We start from the raw sequence: 22,831 nt of genomic DNA on the forward strand, positions 1-22,831 counted from the left end.
GGAGGAGCCATACTAGGTGAGGGCAGCCTGGCAGCGGCATTAAGCAGGGAATGGCTAGCTTCACGTAGGGAAGAGAGAATGGAGACGGGCAGCCATCTTGCTTTGGGGCAAGCTGGCAACGCAGGGTTTTCTTAGTGGCGGTTTCGGGGCGGTTCTAAGAAGCGGAGAGAGTAACGCGCTTGGCTGTGGACGACTTGGTGGCGCCAGAGCTGGCTGGTATCGGACTCCGAAGCCCATTGGGAGAGTTGGGCTGGCAGCCATGACACGTAAGGGCGGAATAGTACGGGAGCTGGACTGCCTGGTGAACTTGGGTGAAAGTTCAAGATCTGGCTTTAACCTTTGCTTTGAACTTCCTGTCACCCGGACGTTCTGAAACCCGGACCTTGCAGCGCTTCTCAGAGTTGCTCTCGGAATTCATCCCTTCAGTGTTTTCCTTTTGCGCTTTCACTTCCTGTCGAACGTCTCTCCTGAGCTGACTCGAGTAGGACTGTCGGGAATTGAATAGGGGGGCGCGGTGGGGTGGGGCTCACGTTTGTTCTGGAGCTGCCAACAGCCTAACGTGGCTAAAGGAAAAGGTAATGCATAAGGTCTACGAGATAGGGAGGGATCTGGTTTCGCGGCCTTGTAGATTTACTTTATCCTAAGGGCAATGAAAGGGCTTTGAAGGGTCTAAACAGAGGTGTGAGCAATTGTGTTTGTATTGTAGAAAGATCACTACTTGCCAACCTGGGCATGTTAGTGCCGGTCTGGAGCCTGAGGTAGGAGGATTGTTTGAGCTCTGAAGGTGGAGACCAGTTTGGGCTTCATCTAAGCGAGGAAGACCACTATAACGTTAGCTCAGTGAGAGAATGTGTTCTTAGCACAGTTAAGCCTAGTGTTCAGTCCCCAGGGAGCGGGCTGCGTAGAGAGAGATCACCGGTTGCCTTGTAAAGAATGTTTGGAAAAGTAGAGGAGAGAACAATTAGGAAGATAAGGAAGAGTCGGTGGTGGTGTGTAGGTAGGAAGGCATGCGTTGGATAAGGTGGTATGAATGTTCTGACTTGAAGAACTGGGTTATATTATTTTAACTCTAAGGGAGACCGTGTGGGTTGGAAACCAAGAAACTTTAAAGTGCGCTTCTGTGCATATGGATAGTTATTGGCGCTGTAAAAGAGGATAATGGCCTAGAGAAGAAGAAATATGTATTTGAGGGATTAGACGAGGGGAGGAAGCTGAGGACAGTAAGAAGGAGCAAACAGGAAGAAAGAAAGGTTTAAAGTGTTACATGTAACAGGTCAGGTAAGATGTGGATTAAAATGTGTCCTATGGATTGTGGAAGAAGAAAGGACACTAGGTACATTTGAAAAAAGCTGTTGTTAAGAACCGGACTGAAATGGAAAGATACTATGTACAAAACATTTTTGTGGCCAGGCATGGCAACTCAGACTTGTGATCCCAGCACTTAAAAAGCTGAAGGATATGATTTGAGCCAAAGCTGGACCTATGTAACAGACCAGCCATATGTTGCAAGATATTGGATCACACTGTGAACCCCAAGATTGAATTATGTTGCTTTTCCATATCAAATTGCATTACATTGTTTTTCTCATTCCTTCATCAAACATTTTTTCAAAGGTATCTACATCTGAATCAGCCAGTAAGACATCCATAGATTTTAGACTGAGGAAACTGTCTACAAATCCTTCCTGCCTGCCTGCCTGCTTTCCTTCTTTCTTTTCAAGATTTATTTGTTTTATACAGTGTTCTGCCGGAATGTATGCTCACACACCTGAAGAGGTCACCAGATCTCATTCTAGGTGGTTGTGAGTCACCATGTGCCTGCTGGGAATTGAACTCAAGACCTGGAAGAACAGCCAGTGCTCTTAACCTCTAAGCCATTGCTCCAGCTCCTATGAATTATTTCTAATAGCTATTGTACAAAATATTTACATAAGATGGAGCTGTTTAACATTCCTTGTGGAAGAATTTTCTAGTGGTACCTTTTAACAGGCTGGGATTTATTAAAAGTAGGCATTGTGAAGAGAAGTTTTTCTCTGTCCAGTTCTTGTAAAGGTATAGTTAAAAAGTAGCAAGCTTTCTTGTCAAACTATCTTTGGTCCTCCAGCCTGCAAATAATTACCCGGAGACTTATTACTAATTCTTAGCCTTAGCTTAGGTTTTTATCCAACTAACTCTTATAACTTAACCCATAATTTTTAATCTGCCTTCTACCACATGGCTCAGTTACCTCTTTTTGATATAGCACATCCAACTTGCTCTGAGTCTGGTGGTGAAATTGCTCACCTAGATTCCTCCTCCCAGTTTCTCTCTCTCTCTGCCTGGAAATCATACCTATTCTCTCCTGCCTAGCTATTGGCCATTTAGCTCTTTCTTAAACCAATCAGAAGGTGCCTTAGGCAGAGACACAATACACTTCAGCACACTATAATAGACCATCCCTTAGGTAATAAAGAAGGCAAGGAAATTCCAGGCTGCAGAGACCTCATTGGCTGAATTGCCTTATTTATAGCTCTCAGATCTGTTACCATTCTCCATTTTCCAGGTTTCTTTTTAATAACAAATACAGGAGAATTCCAAGAACTGATCAATTCTTCAATATGTTGAGTATTTAACTGCTGTTCTACCACCTGTTCTAGTGCTATAACCAACAAATTCATTACTATGTTAGCTGTCAGTAGACTTTTCTTTCCTGCCTGCCAGTTCCCAACTAACCAATTCAGAGACTCAATAAATATTTATAAATGCTTGACTGATAGCTCAGGCTTATTATTAACTAGCTCTTACAACTTAATCCAGCTTTTTTATTTATATTTATTTATTTATTATATTCTTTCTGTGTGTATGTCTGAAGGCCAGAAGAGGGCACCAGACCTCATTATAAGTGGCTGTGAGCCACCATGTGGTTGCTGGGAATTGAACTCGGGACCTTTGGAAGAGCAGGCAGTGCTCTTAATCGCTGAGCCATCTCTCCAGCCCTAATCCAGTTTTTTTAAATCTTAGTTTTACTACATGACTCATGGCCTGTTACCTCATTTTGTACACGTCCTGCTTCCTCTATGTCTGGCTGGTGACTCGAAATTCCACCCTTCTTCCCTACTTCCTTCTAGTCTGGCTTTCCCACCCAGTCTCTTCCTGCCCTGCAATAGGCCAGTGAGATCTTTATTAACCTATGAGAGTAATACATATTTACAGTGTACAAAGATTGTTCCACAGCAGTTAGCCACATACGGTTTTAATCTCCCTACCTGTCCTTCTGGCCCTGTACATTCAGTCCACCTTGTACTTTGTTTCATTCCCTAGAAGCTGAATATTTACCTCCTAAAGAGACCAATCTGGGTGCCAAGATTTGGGTGAAATGTTGTGGAATATTTTTTTACACTATGTGAGGATGTGTCACTGTGATTGGTTTAATAAATAGCTGAATGTCCAATAGCTAGACAGGAGAGTTAGGCATGGTTGGGGGAGCGGTGAAGAGAGAAAGACTAGGTGCAGAAATTATGCTGAGGAGATATCAGGAGACAGAGGAAACAAAGTGCAAGCAGAGAGGTAATGCCATATGATATAATGGGTTAATTTTCTTAAAAGAGCTAGTTGAGACAAACCTAACCTAAAAACCAAGATTTCATAATTAATAAGTGTCTGGGTACTGCAATGAGATTACTGTTATTTCTGCTCCTGTATCTACAAAACTTTCAATTTCAATGCCATTTATCTGTATTTTTAGCTTTGGTCTCTGACCATTTGTACCAGTTTGCCAAAATACTTGTTTGATCTCTTCTGACCCTTTATCTACTGATACTGTTCTATCCTTCATCACATTCAGAGCTGTGTTCTTTTTAATAACAGGTATTAAGTCTTTTAATCATTCTGTGGATGAGTTTCTCCAATGCTGACAGGGAATGATTGAACCAAATTTGGTTTTGAAACCTGCAGTAGGTCCCCTGAGTCATTTGCTGAAGGCATAGGGTTACTTTGCTTGTCCCTCATTGATCTGCATTCATTAGTCCAATGCTGGCTTTTGCCACATCTTCTGCATATTCCAGGAGGCTAGAATGTGTGGGTATAACATGAGTCATGTCACATGTTGGAGAGCCAATGTTGTTTTTAACAAAATCTCAATTGTTTGATTTTTACCAATAAAGATTCAGGTGCCAGATGCTGGGGTGAAAGCCTACTATCCCAGGAGAAGCAGAGAAAGCACCAGCTGACCTTCCTCCACAGCCGATGTCCCAGAAGCCTCACTTTGTCCGTCTCAAACATGAGGCCCCCAACTCCTTGTCCCTCTCTTCTGCTTCCTGTGCATCTCTCTACTCATCCTTCCGATTCCCTCTTACTCCCTATGGTTTTTCTTAATAATCTTATGTTCTCTTCCTGCCACCTAGTTGTTTGCTCCCCCTTTTGGTTGACTTTTCTTTTTAGTCCTGTTTACAAAATGCAAGCAGAAAGATCTTGAATTAAATGTGTGTGCTAGGGCTGAGCCACCACAACTAGAAACAGGTTTTTCAAGTAAATAATGCAGTCTCAGGTTTATGTTTTGATCAAATATCCCACAACAATATATAGCCCTGGCTGACCTTGAATTCACTGTTTGGACCAGGCTGGCTCATTGCCTGCCTTTAGCTGAGTGCTAGAAATAAAGGTCTATGATAGGCATGCCCAACTTAAAAGTATTTTTTAAGTTAATAATTTTTTATTTAAGGAATTTTACATGTGATTCCTTTGCTTTCCATCAGGATCACTCAAGTTTAGGATTCCTAGAAATAAACTAGGTGGTGGTGGCACACACCTTTAATCCCAGCACTCAGGAGGCAGGGGCAGGCGGATCTCTGTGAACTCCAACCATACTGATCTACATAGTGAGCCAGAGTTGTTACACAGAGAAATACTGTCTGCAGGGGTGGGGGGTGTTGGAATCTGAAAATAGCCCTTTCTCAAAGAAACGTGCTTAATCCAGTTGTCCTGTCCTATCATTTTATCTCTCCTCAAATTAAAGACATACTCATGACAATTTCAAAGTTCTGCACTGGAGAATCTCTAGCATTTTGATTTACTTTAGAAAGCATTTTAAGGTAGGCCTGCCTTTCAGTTGCTGACAACCCACATCTCTTAAGAGTTAGGTCCTAGCTGGGTGGTGGTGATACATGCCTTTAAAGAGCTCAGTTCATGACAGGTGGTGGTGGCCTACACCTTTAATCCCAGGTGGAGGCAGAGGCAGGCGGATGGATCTCTGTGAGTTTGAGGCCAGCCTGGTTTACAGAGTAAGTTCAAGGACAGGCTCCAAAGCTAGACAGAAAAACCCTGTCTCAACCCCCTGCCCCCAAAAGAAAAGTTCAGTTCGTATTCTTTCCTAATTTACTCAGAATACCAATCTGTAGGTAGGAAATGCCAGTCCTACACTGAAACAGAATTCAATTTACAGACATTTTCAGCTGCGACCTCATGTTCAAGACAAGCATCATCAGCACTGTCAACCCTTTAGGCTATCTTGTATCGTTTTCCTTTTTGTATGTATCAAAATTTATACCAAATAATGAGTATTGAGTTACAAAAGAGGTACTATTTTTGCATCTGTCTTCCCTGCCTTTGTCCACCAGTGGAACAAAAACACAAGTGCTATAACAGGATTTGTTTCTAAACAGGATATATGTTCAAGTTTGTGTTTTAGCTTCATCACATTTATCTTAGAAATATTTCTCTTTCTTTTATAAGTCATATTCCATAAAATTAGCTGGATGTGGTGGCAAACACCTTTATTCCCAGCCCTTGAGAGGCAGAGGCAGTCATTGAAGTCAGCCAACCTGGTCTAAAGTGTAACATCAAGGATAGCCAGGGCTACATAATGGAGAGACCCTGTCTGAAACAAACAAAAACATAATATGCTGTTGGGTATGTCAAAATAGTCGCTCAGTGGTGGTTGATGCTTTGTCGTTCTGAGAGGTTTTTTGATCTTCCACAGAGTTAAAGTCCCTTTGACCTCTTGTTTCTTCGTGTTTTTTGAATACAAAGAGGCTTTCTACACGATTCCTTATCTACCTAACAATCCAGGGATGGGGAAGACAGCTGCCTTCCATCTTACTGAGACTTCACCATGAACTACATGGAAGGAACATTGATATCTGTCTGCACACACAGCTTCTGACATGCATCATTGTCCTTTGTTTTGGCCCCATGGAGAATCACTTACAAATCCATTTTCTGTTGTGCCTCGGACACATTTTGTCCTAGAGTAGTATATGTTTAAGGAGGCTAAGTTTCCCCAATAATATTTCACTATCTGACATTTCTTATTAGCTCCCTTCCCTATTTAAAAAAAAAAAAGACAAAAACATATGTAAGTTCCTCACTAATGTTGGACCATCACTACTGTGGTAACCACTCCCCACCCCCGCAAGTTGTGACTTTTTCTTCTTTGGAACATTAATAAAAATATATGTCTTTTTTTCCTGCCTAGTCTGTTTATTGTTAGGTCATTCCCTCAAACCTTCAGAGGATGGAAGGAAAATTTTTTGTGTTCTTAAAATGAAGATTTATTTGTAACAAGTCTTTCTCTGTTCCTCCAGCATCCCTATGACATGGGAAGCTCAGCTTAGATCTTAGACTTGTAACTTGCTCACTCTTATAACCTAAATTAACTCATTTATATTAATTTACATTCTGCAACAGGTCTTATGGCTGTTAGCTCACTTTCTGCACATCTTGTTTGCTCTGCATCTCCTGGTGACTCTGCCTTTCTTCTTCTCAGAGTCCTCTCTATCTCCCGAGGGTCTGCCTAACCTCTTCCTGTCTAGCTATTGGCCATTCAGCTCTTTATTAAATCAATCAGAAGGTGCTTTGACAAAGACACATCTTTACAAATAATCCACAACACTTTTCCATTTTTTTGTCTAAATAAAAAGGAAAGTGTTTAATGTTTTGAAATGATCTTTTTGTACACTGTGAATATGTGTCACTCTGACTGGTTTAATAAAAAGCTGAATGGCCAACATCTAGGCAGGACTTTTTGGGCAGAGGGATGCTGGGAAGGAAAAGGCAGAGATGTTAGGAGTACGCAGGATGGGCAACATAGAGAGGAGAAAAGTCATGAGTCACACGGCAACGTGTAGATGAATAGAAGTGGTTAGTTTTGGTTATAAGAGTGGAGCCGAGCCGGGCGGTGGTGGCGCACGCCTGTAGTCCCAGCACTCGGGGGCAGAGGCAGGCAGATCTCCAGGAGTTCAAGGCCAGCCTGGTCTACAAGAGCTAGTTTCAGGACAACTAGGACTGTTACACAGAGAAACCCTGTCTCTAAAAACAAAACAAACAAAATAAGCACTAGTGGGACAAATCTAAGCTATAGGCTGAGCATTCATAATTAATAATAAGTCTCCATGTCATTTTTTTGTGAGCTGGTGCCCCAAAGGAAATTCCATTTACACTCTAACACAGTAAAACTGTATACAACAAGAATAATTACCAAGTAAGAATTACGTTTACAATATCCAATTCATTGTATTTGGCAATTTTGGAGAATATTCTATTGTCTTACCTATGTTAATGCCAGATGTGGAGGAAGCAATATAGGCGATGGGTGGTATGGAGAGATGAAGTAAGGATTTATGCAACAGAATGTAGGTTAAAATAAATGGGTTAATTTATAAGAGCTAGTGGGACAAGACTAAGCTACGGCCAAGCTTTTATAATGTCTCCATGTTGATGGAGGAGGGTCATCTGTCTATGTGTTACTTTCATTGGTTAATAAAGAAACTGCCTTGGCTTTTTGATAGGGCAGAATTTAGATAGGTACAATAGACAAAATAGAATGCTGGGAGGAAGAAGGCAGTGAGGCAGACACCATAGCTCTCCTCTCTGAGATGGATGCAGGTTAAGATCTTTCACGGTAAGCCACCACCTCGTGGTGCTACACAGATTACGAAATATGGGTTAAAGCAAGATGTGAGAATTGGCCAATAAGAGGCTGAAACTAATGGGCCAGGCAGTGTTTAAATGAATATAATTTGTGTGTTGTTATTTCGGGGCATAAGCTAGCCAGGCGGCCGGGAACCAGGCAGCAGGAACACAGCCTGTCACTCCTATTTCTACACCATGTCATTATTTGTAAGCTGGTGGCCCAAAGAAAAATCCAGCTATATATGTGTGTGTGATATTTATATCTGTGTGCACGGTCTATATGTATATATTCTTTAATATATATGTGTGTATGTGATGTGTGCCTATATGTAATATGTGTATGTATGTGTGATGTTATATATATATATGTGTGTGTGTGTGATATGTATAGCTGTACATAATGTGATATGTGTGTTGTATGTGATGTGAATGCAGCCATGCAGATACCAGGACGAATGTATGGAGGTCTGCAGTCCTTGTCTTATACCTCATTTGAGGCAAGATTTCTTTTTGTCATTCACCACTGCAGTCAGGATAGCTGACCTATGAGCGTCTGAGGATTCTCCTGTCTGTACCTCCCATCTCCCCTTAGCAACACTAAGATTAGGATTCAGTCTTCTACATCTGGCTTTGGTGGGTTCTGAAGATTCAGATCCAGGGCTTTGTACTTGTGCAGTAACCTTTTTATCCTCTGATCCATGTCCCTAGCCTTGGTCATTTTTTTTGATACAGAATATTGTTACATAATGTAGGCTGATCTGGTATTCACTGTATAACCCAGAGTGGCCTCAAACTCATTATGCTCCTACTTCAGCCTATGAGTTCTGGGTTTATACATGTGTACCACCATGCACAGAGCTCTTGAATTTCTTTTCTTTTTCTTTTGTTTTTTGTTTGTTACTCAAGAAAGGATTTCTCTGTGTAGTCCTGGCTGGCCTGGAACTTAGTCTGTAGACCAGGCTGGCTTTGAACTCACAGATATCCACCTGCCACAGCCTCCTGAGTGCTGGAATCAAAGGTTTGCATCACCACTGACCAGCTGAATTTCTTTATGATAATTACTTTCATATCAGCTCTTTCCTCCCCAAAGAGTGTCTGCGCCTTTGTAAACCAAACACTCTGACACACTAAACTCTATCAGGCTTTCTTTTGGGCTACCACTAGCTCCCAAATAAGACATGGAAACTTATTATCAATTATGAATGCTTGGCTATATTTTGTGCATGTCCTACTAGCTCTTACTACTTAATTTAATCTGTTTCTCTTCATCTGTGTTTTGCTTCAGGGCTTTTTACCTTTCATTCTGTATGTCCTATTTTTCCTGCTTCCTCCATGTCTGGCTGGCTTGCCCTGGGCATCTCCCACTCTTTCTCCCTTGTTGTCTCTCTTCTCTCGAGCTTAGAGTCATCCTCCTGTTTATTCTGTCTGCCCACCAGCCCTGCCTATCAAGCATAAACTAACGTAACACATCTTTACATAGTTAAAGCAATATAGTACAACACCAGGTGTCACTAGCTGCTGGGTAAAGGTGAAGTCACAGTGAAGGTTAAATTCTTCCAGGTTTGCAGCATGTTAATGAATGGATACAATTCCTCACTCTAAAGGCTGAGGCCAAAAAATCAAAAGTTTCTGGTTAGCCTAAGCTACCTAGACTGCCACCATTCCCAACCCCTTTGGTCCTTGCTGCTAATTGGGTCTGGAGGTGGTAGAAAAGCTCATGAATTGATTAAGGATGTGAATTCTGGAGGCAGGCTGTTGTGGAATATTATTTTAACTTAGAAGAGATGTCTTATATTTGTTTATGCTGTGGGATATTACTTTTAACTGTGTAAAGCTGTTGTGTTTGTTTATGCTACACTTGTTTATTATGTAAAGATGTGTTGCATTTGTTTCATTTTCCTGCCTAAAGTACCTGATTGGCCTTATAAAAAGCTGAATGGCAGGAGGATAGGTGGGGCTGCCTGACATAAAAAATAAATAGGAGGAAGAATCTAGACTGGAGAGGAGGAGGAGAAAATGAGGGCCCAAAAGAGGGAGATGCCCGGGGCCAGGCATCAGCTGCCAGCCAGCAGATACAGAGTGGGACAAAGAAAGGTCAAAAGCCCGAGGCAAAACATAGATGAAAAGAAACAGATTAAAATAAGAGCTAAGCTAAGGCATTGAAAACTAGTAATAAGTGTATGTATCATGATTTGGGAACTGATTGATAGCACCAAAGAAAAAGCCTGGTACACCAGGCTATGCTTGGGACTAAAGAGCAGATCTGTCATTATATGTGAGGTTCATCGAATCTACTGTGCTTCTGTTTCTTTTCTGTTTTTCTTTGTTTGTTTTGTTGTTAGTTGGTTGGTTAGTTTTGTTTTTCCCAGACAGGGTTTCTCGTGTAGCCCTGGCTGTCTCTGAGCCTAGCTCTGTAGACCAGGCTGAATTCAAACTCACAGAGATCCTCCTGCCTCTGCCTCTTGAGTAATGAGATGCCCAGCCTATTTCTTTATATGTAATTGAAAATTATAAAAGTACCTAAGAAGAGCTGTTGTTAGTATTCAAGGAGTTAACATACATAAAATATTTAGGACCATACCTAGCACACAATAAACATCCTGTGAATTTAACTGTTTTCTTATCAAGTGATTATATGCATGAATCTAATAGTTTATAGCAATAATAAAGATCAAACTTTAATTTACAATAATTCATATTGATGTCCCTAGGATAATTAAAAGAAATTACACTGGGCGGTGGTGGCGCACGCCTTTAATCCCAGCACTCGGGAAGGCAGAGGCAGGCCGATCTTTGTGAGTTTGAGGCCATCCTGGTCTACAAGAGCTAGTTTCAGGACAGGCTCCAAAGCTACAGAGAAACCCTGTCTCAAAAAAAAAGAAAGAAAGAAAAGAAAAAAAGAAATAAATTACAAACTAAAGAAAACCAGCCTACAAATCACAATCCCAGAGAACCTAGACAACAATGAGGACCCTTAGAGAGACTTACATAGATCTAATCTACATGGGAAGTAGAAAAAGACAAGATCTACTGAATAAGTTGGGAGCATGGGAACCTTGGGAGAGGGTTGAAGGGAAGGGGAGAGGCAGGGAGGGGAGCAGAGAAAAATGTAGAGCTCAATAAAAAAAATCAATAAAATTAAAAAAAAAGAAATTACAAACTGGCTCCTTGTGTATACTGATATTCTACATCCCTACAATATAAGGAGCATTTCTCTATCCATCTTAAAGAATCTTCCAGAGCAGGGGCTGGAGAGATGGCTCAACAGCACCCACATGGCAGCTCACAACTGTCTGTAACTCTAAAAGGGTCCAGACCAATGCCTTAAGTTCACAAAGAACTCTCTGTCTCTGTTTTAATTTTGTTTTCCCCCAATCCAATGTTTTTTCCCTGATAAAACAGTCATTTCTCCTGTCCCACAAACTTACTTGCCCTGTGATGACTGATAATGGCCCTACCAGAAACTCCGGAGCTTCCCCATTCACCAGCTGCACTCTTCAGCCAAACATCAGTCTTCCATCAGTGCGGTTTTTAGACTGAGTTAGTTATTCAACCAGACCTGCTCTTTGCTTAGATGTGTTACAATCATTTCCATTTCCATAAGGACAGGGACAGGGACTCTTGAGTCCCTTGTGCACTACCTTATCTCCAACACCTATAGTAGAGTAAGCTTTGGTTGTGGTTTTGTTGTTGTTGTTGTTTTGTTTTCTTTTTTAAGGCACCCTTCCTGGAACTTGCTCTGTAGACGAGATTGGCCTCAGAGATCCACCTATCTATGCCTCCCAAGTGCTGGGATTAAAGGTGTGCACCACCAGCTCCTGGCTAAGTAGGAATTCTTTAAACACATTCTTATAGATGAGTTCCTCCTCTAAAAACAGGTGAACTTGAGGCCCTCCTTTAATCTTTTAGAATTTAGTTTCTAATAAATATTCTATAAGAATTTCTTAAAAACAAGTATAAACTAGCCGGGTGGTAGTAGTTTACGCCTTTAATCCCATCACTTGGGAGGCAGAGGCAGCTATAGATCTCTGAGTTTGTGGCCAGCCTGGTCTACAGAGTGAGTTCCAGGATAGTCAGAGTTTCAGAGCAAAACTACCTCAAATAAAAATAAAACAAAAACCCAAAAAGAATAAATTCATAAGAGATCATTTGAAGCTGGGCAGTGGTGGTGCACACGTTTAATTCCAGCACTTGGGAGGAGAGGCAGGTGGATCTTTCCTAGGTTCTAAGCCAGCCTGGTCTCCAAGAACTCGTTCAAGGACAGCTAGGACTGTTACACAGAGAAACCCTGTCTCGAAAAACCAGAGAGGGGGTGGTGAGAGAAAGAAACCACTTGAAAAGATTAAATTTGATAGTCCCCCTCCTGTTTTACCCTGGTTTGCACTCTGAAGCAATGAAGATCTTTGTCCTGCTAAGAGGGCTCGTTGTACCATGTGTACTGATTAATGGTCTTGATTATTCGTCTACAAACTGATCTGAATTCTGGCTCCAGGTCAGAACATCTTACCTGGATGAGCCACTACCCCAGGTTTATTAGTTGTATTCAGGGACAGGCTTTTGCTGTGAACAGAATGCTGCCTGAATTCTCTGAGTGTGGCTTTAGGAAATATTTCTTCAAACTTGGACATGTTCATTGAAAGTTTAATCTCACATGGATCAGTGATTTTTTTTATCATTTTTGTGTGATGCATGTGCATAACACAACATCATATGTGAAACTTTGTGGAGTCGGTCCTCCTGTGGAAAAATCCTTCTGTACACTGTGAAAATGTGTTGCTCTGATTGTTAATAAAAAGCTGATTGACCGATTGCTAGGCAGGGTTTTGGGGGCAGAGAGGATCCTGGGAAGAAGTTGGAGGAATCAGGAGGGATGCAGAGAGAAGCAAGAGAGATGAATGTGCTGTGTTGGAAGGAGGTGCTAACATTGGCAGAGGGTAAATAAGAAATACTGGTTAATTTAAATTTTTAAGAGTTAGCTAGAGCCGGGTGGTGGTGGCACATGCCTTTAATCCCAGCACTCGGGAGGCAGAGGCAGGAGGATCTCTGTGGGTTCAAGACCAGCCTGGTCTACAAGAGCTTGTTCCAGGACAGGCTCCAAAACCACAGAGAAACCCTGTCTCGAAAAACCAAAAAAAAAAAAAAAAGAGTTAGCTAGGGCTGGAGAGGTGGCTCAGAGGGTAAGAGCATTGCCTGCTCTTCCAAAGGTCCTGAGTTCAATTCCCAGCAATCACATGGTGGCTCACAACCATCTGTAATGGGGTCTGGTGCCCTCTTCTGGTCTGCAGGCATACACACAGACAGAATATTGTATACATAGTAAATAAATAAATATTTAAAAAAAAAGAGTTAGCTAGTAACAGGCCTGAGTTCTTGGCTAAGCATTTATAATTAGTGTTAGACTCCATGTTGGTTATTGGGGAACTAGTAGGTTGGAAAGAAAAGTCTGCCTACACAGTCCCTCACTTTGATGTGGGTTCTTAGGGTCAAACTCAGGCTTGTGCTCTTGCCCTCTGAACCATCTCAGCAGCCCTGAACCAGTGATTTTTAAATATCAGTGGGTATGTCCCAATATCATAGTATATTCAAAGAAAGTATTAAGTTTTTAAGTTATTTTTTTTCTGTGTGAGTGTTTTGACTGCATGGTATATATGTACATCCACATGCATGCCTCGTGTTCTGTGGGGGCTGGATTATACAGACCCATATTCCTACACTGTATGGCAGTCAGATTTCTGAGCAACCTGGCAAGGCACAATTTGAACCTACCGCACAGAAGGTGGTCTCCTAGCCTTTTGATATTGAGACAGCCTGACACCATCCTAAGCAAGTGGTCAGGATATGCTAATGTCGTTCTGCTCCTTCTGTTGTAATTTTGGAGGTCGTCTGGGAAAGAGGTGTTTTTCAGTCTACATGACAGAATAGGCATAGGTGTGGACATGACCAAAGTCATTCTCCCTACTACCTAGAAAACACAATGCTAATGAACTTCCCCCTCAGTTTACGTTTTGATTTAAAAGCTGTTTGGATAATAAATGCGGGTGATCTTCAGGATTTGAATGAACACTGAGACTCCTTCCCGATACGGTCGTGTAAACTGTACTTCAATTATTCCCACACCTCTACGCTGGTACGAGAAATAGTTATGTCTAGGCTGGTCCTCAGGAGTGTTCATGAAGCCCAGAAGAGGTGTCGAATCCTCTGGAATTGAAATTATAGAAGGTGGAAGATGGTGAGCCACTGGATGCTGGGAATATACTATGTTCAAAAAGTTTAGATTCTCAGAATCAAAAACAGAGGTAGAAGGTCTGAAGACAGGGCTTGTAGCAAGTCTTTCTCTGTATTGCCAACTCCCAAATAATGATACAAAGACTTATTAATTATGAAAGCTCAGCATATAGCTTAAGATTGTCCCACTAGCTCTTATAACTTAAATGAACCATTTATATTAATCTACATTTTGTCTTGTGGCTTTTTACTTCTCTTCCATCTTGTACTTCCTGTTTTCTCTCCAAGTCCTCTGGTGTCTTTCCCAGAAATACTGCCTAACCTCTTCCTGCCTGGCAATTGGCCATTTAGCTCTGTATTAAACCAATCAGAAGGTGCCTTGACAAAGACACATCTTCACAGTGTACAAAAAAGATTATTCCAGGGACTGGAGAGAAGGCCCACCAGTTAAGAGTACTGGCTGCTCTTGCAGAGGACTTAGGTTCAATTCCCAGCACCTACATGGCAGCTAACAACTGTCTATAACTCCCAAGATATGACACCTTCACACAGAGATATATGCAGGCAAAACACCAATGCAAATAACCTAAGATTAATTTAAAAAAAAAACAGCCAGACGGTAGTGGTGCATGCCTTTAATCCCAGCACTTGGGAGGCAGAGGCAGGCAGATCTCTGAGAGTTCGAGGCCAGCCTGGGTACAGAGCGAGTTCCAGGACAGGCTCCAAAGCCACAGAGAAACCTTGTCTTGGCAAAAACATTATTCCACAGCAGTGGGTCAGTAGTTGCTGCTCTTGTAGAGGATGGGAGTTTGGTCCCAGCAGCCACGTGAGAATTCACAATTATAACTCAAGTTCCAGAGAACCTGATGTCATTCTTTTGGCCTCCGTGGGCATCAGGATGCATGTGGTGTACATATATACAGGTAAAATACTCAACACATAAAAAATACTTAAATATATTTTCTAAAAGTGGTTTAAAAAAAAAGGTACTACATGTAGAGATCCAACCAGGAATGTTAGGAAAAGTCTGTATTTCTTTAGAGATGCATGTCACAGAATTAGAATAACCAAGGATAATTGTAAAACCTCAGTTCTCATCTCTGTTCTCTGACCACATCACTGTGCCTACACCAAAAATGAAATAAACCTTTATTTACCTTAGGAGATCTCTAGTAAATCATTACAAAGTTGTGTCTTAGCTGTATCTAATATCTTTACAAAGAAATTTATAGTGTGCTAGTAAGATAAAAACCCTCAGCCGGGTGGGTGGTAATAGCACACACCTTTAATCCCAGCACTCGGGAGGCAGAGGCAGGTGGAGCTCCGTAAGTTTGAGGCCAGCCTGGTCTACATGAGCTGCTTCCAAGACAGCTAGGACTGTTAGAGAAACTCTGTCTCAAAAAAAACAAAAAACAACAAAAAAAACCTAAACAAATAAATAAATCAATAATTAAAAATGCACCTGTGTGGTTTTTATTTCTTCTCGTTTTGTTTTGTTTTGTGGACTGAAGAAATGGCTCAGCAGTTAAAAATACTTGCTACTCTCACAGAAGACAGGTTTACTTCTTAGCACCCACATGGAAGTAATGTCTGTTACTGTAATGTCATTTCCAGGGGCGTTGCATGTACATGGTATCTTACATGCATTCAAGCAAAACACATAAAATACAAACAAATAGGCCAGGTGTAATGGTACATGCCTTTAATTCTACCACTTCGTATCTCTGTGAGTTCAAGGCCAGCCTGGTGTACAGAATGAACTCCGGGGTGACCGGGTCTGTTACACAGAAAAATCCTGTCTTGAGGAAAAAAAAAAAAAAAAAACCACAAACAAAAATTTAAATTTTAGTTGAAGGGGCACACACGCCACAACACATGTACATAGGCCAGAGGACAACTTGTGGAGTTTGTTTTCTCCTTCCTTCCATATGTGGGTTCCAGGGATGGCTCAGGTGCCAGGCTTGGGCTACAAGCACCTATACCCACTTGAGCCATTTCCACATTTGTTCTTGTTTTCTTTGAGACGGGATCTGCTGCCTGTGTAGACTCAAACTCAGAAGTGTGCACCACCACAGCTGCCACATAGGGACGTTTGTTTGTTTTAGATTGAGTTGCAGCAATCTTCCTGTCTTGCCCCACCCCACCGCAGCCCATGCTAGGATAACCAGTGCGGGCCACTGTGTCCCAGTGAGATTTCTTAGCATCAAATGAGTTTGGAAATTACCCGACGGTACTTGGGGGACAGGCAGGCTGCTCTTTGCGTCGGAGGCCCGCCTGGTCTACATAGTGAGAACCTGTCTCAAAATCAACAAAACGTTACCAGAAGACTTGTCTTAAGCTAAGAATAGGCACTCAGTGTCTGTCCTCTAACCATTCGGGAGAATTTATCCTGGACCAATTCTAAGAATAGGCACTCAGTGTCTGTCCTCTAACCATTTGGGAGAATTCATCCTGGACCAAATATGTCTATATACTTAGTGCATAGCACACAAAAGATATTCAGTAACTCTTTTCAAAATGTTTTAGCTTTCAGTTGGTTTTAAAACATAGACACATTCATTATTTTACATAAGCAAGAAGAGTTCCAGCCATCCTATGTGAGACTCTGTCCCCTTTAAAAACAAACAAGCAAGGACATATGCTCAGATTTGTTCATAGCAGCTGTTTGTCATTGCCAGAACCTGGAAACAACCTAAATGTCCCTCGACCGAAGAATGGATAAGGAAAAATGTGGTACATTTACACAATGGAGTACTACACACAGCAGAAAAATTAATGACATCTTGAATTTTGCAGGCAAATGGATGGAGCTAGAAAACATTATTTTGAGTGAGGTAACCCAGACACAGAAAGACAATTATCACATGTACTCACTCATAGGTGGTTTTTAAACATAAAGCAAAGAAAGCCAGCCTACAAACCACAATCCCAGAGAACTTAGACAACAATGAGGATACTAAGAGAGACTTACATAGATCTAATCTACATGGGAAGTAGAAAGAAGAAAAAGACAAGATCTCCTGGGTAAATTGGGAGCATGGGGACCCTGGAGGAGGGTTGAAGGGGAGGGGAGCAGAGAAAAATGTAAGCTCAATAAAAAATCAATTAAAGGGCTGGAGAAATGGCTCAGTGGTTAAGAGCATTGCCTGCTCTTCCAAAGGTCCTGAGTTCAATTCCTGGCAACCACATGGTGGCCCACAACCATCTGTAATGAGATCTGATGCCCTCTTCTGGCCTGCAGGCATACATGCAGACAGAATATTGTATACATAATAAATAAATAAATAAATATTTTTAAAAAATCAATAAAAAAATACAAAAAAAAAAACCCACCCAAACAAGCACGTGTACTTCCTGATTAGGTGCTGTTCGTTTTTCAGGGCAGGTATTGTATAAACTAAGGAAGTAACTCAGCACAAACACGTAAATTGTACATTCTAAGAGACAATACTTTGAAAAGTGTCTCGAAAAACATGAAATTCTAACTACTTTCCTGGTTTGGGAAGGTCGTGGGCTTTTCCAAGATTGCTTCTGAGCATGAGCGGAAGTCACTCTTTGAGCTGTCTCCGGTGTGGTTTAATGGTAGGTGCCATATTCTGGACGGAGTAACCCGTCTTCATTCTGTTCTTCCGGAGGCTCACACCAGAGGGTCTATTTTCTTACAAGAAAATAAGAGTGCATTCAGAGACGGCTTTAAGGCAACACAACGCCTCATCTTCCCATAGTAAAGATGGCGAAGCACTGAGTAAGTAACAAGCAACTCCACTTCCGCATTTTTCTTGTGCCCTGGTCCAAGATGGCGGATGAGGCTACCCGGCGGGTCGTGTCCGAGATCCCGGTGCTGAAGACTAACGCCGGACCCCGAGATCGAGAATTGTGGGTGCAGCGACTAAAGGAGGAATATCAGTCCCTTATCCGGGTCAGTTTTACTGCTGCGGTTGACCGCGTAGCAAAGGGGTGGCGGGGAATCAGGTGTCCTCAGAAATTGGCTCCGTGTGGAAGCCGCTTCCGGTTTTTAAGTTTATAAATTCATAGAAATGCGGCTATTTGGGAGTCTGGGGGGTTACGGGTGGACGGAGGGTTGGAAACAGAAGAGACTCTGGTTAGGTGTACAGTAGGACTAGACCTTGAAGGAAAAAACAGCAGTATTTCTGGAAGGTGACGTGTCGCTCCCGCCCCAGGTGTTTGCTCTACTGAATGTAGGAATGGGGGTCAAAAGCGCTTCTTCGAGCCCGAGGTCTCAGCCCATCACTGCTCCTCTTTCATTCTTCGTGATGAAATTAATGGAATGAATGAAAGGAATGAATGTCAGAACTGAAAGCGTAAGGCGTTAGATTGGTGCCTCTACTTATAAAATAGCCATCTTTTCAGCTAATCTGTTGTGTCAAGAGAAAGATTACACCCCTTATGGTGGTTTCTGTCAGCTCTTCTTTCTTATATATTGCTTCACTGAGAAACTGGCCGAGTGCTTGCTTAGCAGGGTTCTACTACCCCTAGCACCTCATAGACTGGAGTGACTCGTGCATTCTCAGCACCCAGGATGTGGAGGCAAGAGGATTGGAAGTCCAGGTCATTCTGGACTACACGAGACCCTTCCTCAAACACAACAATAAAACATTATTGTGTTCCTAGTACCCTGGAAGGTATACAAAGCCACTAAGAAGGGTCCTACTAAGGTCGACAGGAATAGTATTTAAGTGGAAAGACAGACATAACTAGTATATTTTGAGAGTATGGGGAGGGATGTGTAATTCAACTTTAGTTTGCTAAGGTAAGGATACTCAGAAGTGATAAAACTTGGGGGCTGGAGAGACGGCTCAGAGGTTCAGAGCGCTGGCTCCTCTTCCAGAGGTCCTGAGTTCAATTCCTGGTAACCACATGGTGGCTCACAGCCATCTATAATGAGATCTGATGCCTTCTTCTGGTGTGCAGGCATGCATGCAGATAGAACACTGTGTACATAATAAATAAATCTTTTTTAAGAAGTGGTAAAGCTTGAATTGAAACTTAAGCTATAAACACAGGGGCGAGAGAGAGAGAGATGGCTCAGTTTGTAGAGATGGGCTACTCAACCTGACAACCTGAGTTTGGCCCCTGGAACCCACATGAAGAGAACAGGACCCTTTGAGTGTCCTCTGGCTGCCACATGCACAGTCTTGACATGGATACACACAGACACGCATCTAAAACCTAAAGATAGGAAAAAAAAGGACAGAGGCTAGAGAGGTAGCTCACTTACTGCCCTTGCAGAGGACCTGGTTTGGTTCCCTGCACTTAAGTGGTGGCTCACAGTTATCCAGTTTCAGGGGTTCTGATGCCCTCTTCGAGTCTCCTCCTCAGGTACCATGTGCACGTGTGGTATATACAGGCAGAAAAAAAAATCACTCACACACATAGATATTTTTAAGAGTTTTGTTTTTATTTTTTGTTTTGCGAAGAAAAAAAGAACAATATAAGGACAGCGTGGGCAAAGGAATGCAAGCTAGCAACAGCATGCTATAAGCTGGGATCCTGTAATTGCAGCAATTGTGATGCTGAGGCAGAAAAATTTCAGGTCTGAGGCCAGCCTGGACAGTTTCAAAGCCTTCCCGGGTTACAGAATGAGTTCAAGGCCAGCCTGAGGAATTTAGTGAGGCCCTATCAAGAAAAGAAAAAGTAAATATTGGGCTAAGGCTGGATATCGTTGTACATACCTGTAAACCTAGTATGGGGGAAGCAGAGGCAGAAGGATTTCACTGACTTTATTGCCAGCCCTGGCTACAGAGAGACCTTGTAACAGGCAAATAGCAGAAACTAAAGTCAGCAGGACATCATGAAATATTAGTGGGGAAAGGAAAGGGAAGGTCAAGGATGAAGGCTGGTCTTTTGGTTTAGTGACTGAATGAGACTGCCTCCTGAAATTGAGAACTTGCATGGTGGTTCACGCCTGTTATTTCAGCACTCAGGAGGGGCAGGAGGATCAAAATGTCAAGGTCATTCTTAATTATAAAATGTTGGTTGGGCAGGAGTCCCTGAAGTGGAAGAGGTGAGGGATACAATATAAAATCCAGATGGAAGTGCTGAGTTTCTGTTTTCTGTTAGATAAAGGTATAAATTGAAGCCAGACGGTGGTTGTAAATACCTTTAAAACCAGCACTGGGGAAGCAGAGGTGGGTAGGGGGGTGGATCTCTGTGAGTTCAAGGCCAGCCTGGGCTACAAAACAATTCCAGGACCGCCAGGGCAACACAGAGAAACCCTGTCTTAAAAAATTAAATAAATAAATAAATAAATAAATAAATGGAATAAACTGAAACACGGAGTTGAATACTAGAACCTGAAGTTCTGGTTTGAGTCATTAACTTGTGGCTGCTAATGAAAGCTAGCACAGGGTCCTCCAGGAACAACGTAGATGGTAAAGTGAGTTTGGGGCTGAGGACAGGTACTATCAGAAGTGAGAAAATAACCCGATGAGTCTCCAAACATTTTGTGCTTGCTATACTGTGGGAAACCTGGACATTCTATTCTCTATTCTGGGAAAGCACCCAGCTTACATGTGTATCCTTTTCTTTCATTTTGTTTATGTCTGAAAAGTTGTGAAAAATGTACTAAAACAGAAAATAGTCATACTTTTGAAGAGGGGCAACCCTTGACTCTAGCTCCCCCCCACACTTTTTTTTTTTAAGTTTTATTTATTGTATTATATATACTGTGTTCTGCCTGCATGCCAGAAGAGGGCATCAGATCCCATTATAGATGGTTGTGAGTCACCATGTTACTGGGAATCGAACTCAGGACCTCTGGAAAAGCAGCCAGTTCCCTTAACCTCTGAGCCATCTCTCCAGAAAACTCCCCCCCCCCTTTTTTTTGTACAGATTTTCTCTGAATAATTCTTTGGACAGGAACTTACTTTGTAGACCAGGCTGGCCTTAAACTCAGAGATCCTCCTGCCTCTGCCTCCTATGCTAGCATCAAAGGTGTGTGCTATCACTGACTGGCTCTAGCTCCTTCTAAGATTTCATTTTCTGCTTTCAGTATGTGGAGAACAACAAGAATTCAGACAATGATTGGTTCCGACTGGAGTCCAACAAGGAAGGGACCCGGTAAGCAGACCCTCTTGGGAGGTATGAGTGGGATCCTTACCTGGCTTAAGCAATTTGTTATCCAATAACCAACCCAAAGCTGCCATGCCATGCATCAGTTTAGAGTTCCCTAATTCCTGACCTATGAGTCTTCCTGCTTGGTGGCCTAAACAGATGTCATTTGAGTATGATCGGAATGGGCTGACTAGACTGAGTGAGGTTTGGTCTTTGTTCCAGGTGGTTTGGAAAATGCTGGTACATCCATGACCTCCTCAAATATGAGTTTGACATCGAGTTTGACGTGAGTGTGATAGAATGGGAAGTATGAAGGTTAGTAGAAAGGGATTGATCAGATGATTGTTAGCAAGCTAAACTTTTTTGAAGGGACTAAATAAAACTTTTAAAACGGGAGGGGAAAGCTGAGGTTTGAAGCAGATATGTAACAGTTGCTAATCTCTATGTCTCGAGTCCTAGCCTGTACATGTCGCTTGGGGGATCTGCTGAATAAGCAGTTCAAACAAGGAATGTGTATGTTTAATTAGACTAGTTCATTTCTCTCTTGATTCTGTTTTATTAAGGCTTTGTAATTTCTCCAGATTCCTATCACATATCCTACTACTGCTCCAGAAATTGCAGTCCCTGAGCTGGATGGAAAGACAGCAAAGATGTACAGGTAGGCCTTGGCTAGGAGGTGAGAAAGAGCAAGGAAAGCCTTAGGGAGGAGCTCAAGAGACAGAGGGTTTCCCCAGAGGGTACTACTCCAGAGTCTGGAGGGAGTCTAGATTTCCCTGTGCCACGCCTATGCAAAGTGCTTAGCTGACCCTGTTCACAGTTCTGAGCGCTAATCTTCCTGTGTTCCCAAAAGGCTGCTATACATTATGGCTAGTTTTTTATGTCAACACCTTCTTCTCGTCCTCCTCATAGGGGTGGCAAAATATGTCTGACTGATCATTTCAAACCTTTGTGGGCCAGGAATGTGCCCAAGTTTGGACTAGCTCATCTCATGGCCCTAGGGGTAAGTTTTTTTTCTTGGATTATGAGAGGAAGAGGGAGGGTTCGTAGCTGAGACAAAGGGAGTAACGGTGCTGCCACTTGGGCATGCTCTAGAGTCTCTGGGAAGGAGGGTCAGGTGCAACAAGGGGCATTGACTATGGTAGTAACCTCACAGGGTCTCCCTTGTATTGTAGCTGGGTCCTTGGCTGGCCGTGGAAGTCCCTGATCTGATTCAGAAGGGTGTAATCCAGCACAAAGAAAAATGCAATCAATGAAGGATCAAGCCACCGAGGCAGGACAGTGGAACTTGATGGGCTATATTCCTGTTTTCTTGTGAATTTTTCTCCTAACTCATGATTCTTTCACGGGTCACCTCTGGCTGTTACAAAGTAGCTATAGGTGGAGGGGGGAGGGGAACAAAAGCCAACAATAGAGTAAGGTCACAAAGTTTCTAAGATAAGCTGTACAGGAAGGTAAAAGACTTGGACCTTGAAAGAGGCAGTTTGCACCCCTTCTGCAAGTGGAACCCTGGAGGCATCTTGGAGGCACAGGGCGTTAACTGACAGCTCATGGCTTTTTTTGGTTTCTGGAAACAACCTGTCAATAAAAGCTGCTTCCGATGTATGTAGCCTGTGGTTCTCACTGATGACTATTACAAGATGAACAA

At 42.3% G+C, this 22,831-nt stretch overlaps 1 protein-coding gene and 1 non-coding gene across 3 annotated transcripts; one reads left to right on the forward strand and one right to left on the reverse strand.

Annotated features, from left to right (window-relative positions):
* The first annotated feature begins 248 nt into the window (after window positions 1-248).
* Ufc1 (ubiquitin-fold modifier conjugating enzyme 1) lies at window positions 249-22,788 on the forward strand. Of its 2 annotated transcripts, none has more exons than XM_041643426.1 (7): window positions 249-266; window positions 17,909-18,031; window positions 21,125-21,192; window positions 21,409-21,472; window positions 21,768-21,844; window positions 22,096-22,186; window positions 22,359-22,788. In XM_041643426.1, the coding sequence occupies exons 2-7, from the start codon at window positions 17,909-17,911 to the stop codon at window positions 22,437-22,439; spliced, it is 504 nt and encodes a 167-aa protein (XP_041499360.1). In that variant the 5' UTR covers window positions 249-266; the 3' UTR covers window positions 22,440-22,788. The 2 variants fall into 2 exon arrangements, with proteins under 2 accessions (XP_041499360.1, XP_041499359.1); XM_041643425.1 differs by lacking the exon at window positions 249-266 and adding an exon at window positions 17,676-17,694.
* LOC121442118 lies at window positions 5,492-5,615 on the reverse strand. Its single transcript, XR_005973527.1, has one exon. It is a non-coding gene; the product is annotated as a small nucleolar RNA SNORA40 (small nucleolar RNA).
* Window positions 22,789-22,831: the final 43 nt, after the last annotated feature.

Source organism: Microtus oregoni, unplaced genomic scaffold (genome assembly GCF_018167655.1).
Source record: "Microtus oregoni isolate MIOR12 unplaced genomic scaffold, Mior012 000086F_ref0000336, whole genome shotgun sequence".
In the NCBI taxonomy this organism is placed as follows: domain Eukaryota; kingdom Metazoa; phylum Chordata; class Mammalia; order Rodentia; family Cricetidae; genus Microtus; species Microtus oregoni.

Excerpts from the sequence above, each read along its gene's own strand:
- Ufc1 (XM_041643425.1), top strand. Across the intron at positions 18,032-21,124 it reads AATATCAGTCCCTTATCCGG|TATGTGGAGAACAACAAGAA; the intron begins GTCAGTTTTACT and ends TTCTGCTTTCAG. Across the intron at positions 21,193-21,408 it reads TCCAACAAGGAAGGGACCCG|GTGGTTTGGAAAATGCTGGT; the intron begins GTAAGCAGACCC and ends TCTTTGTTCCAG.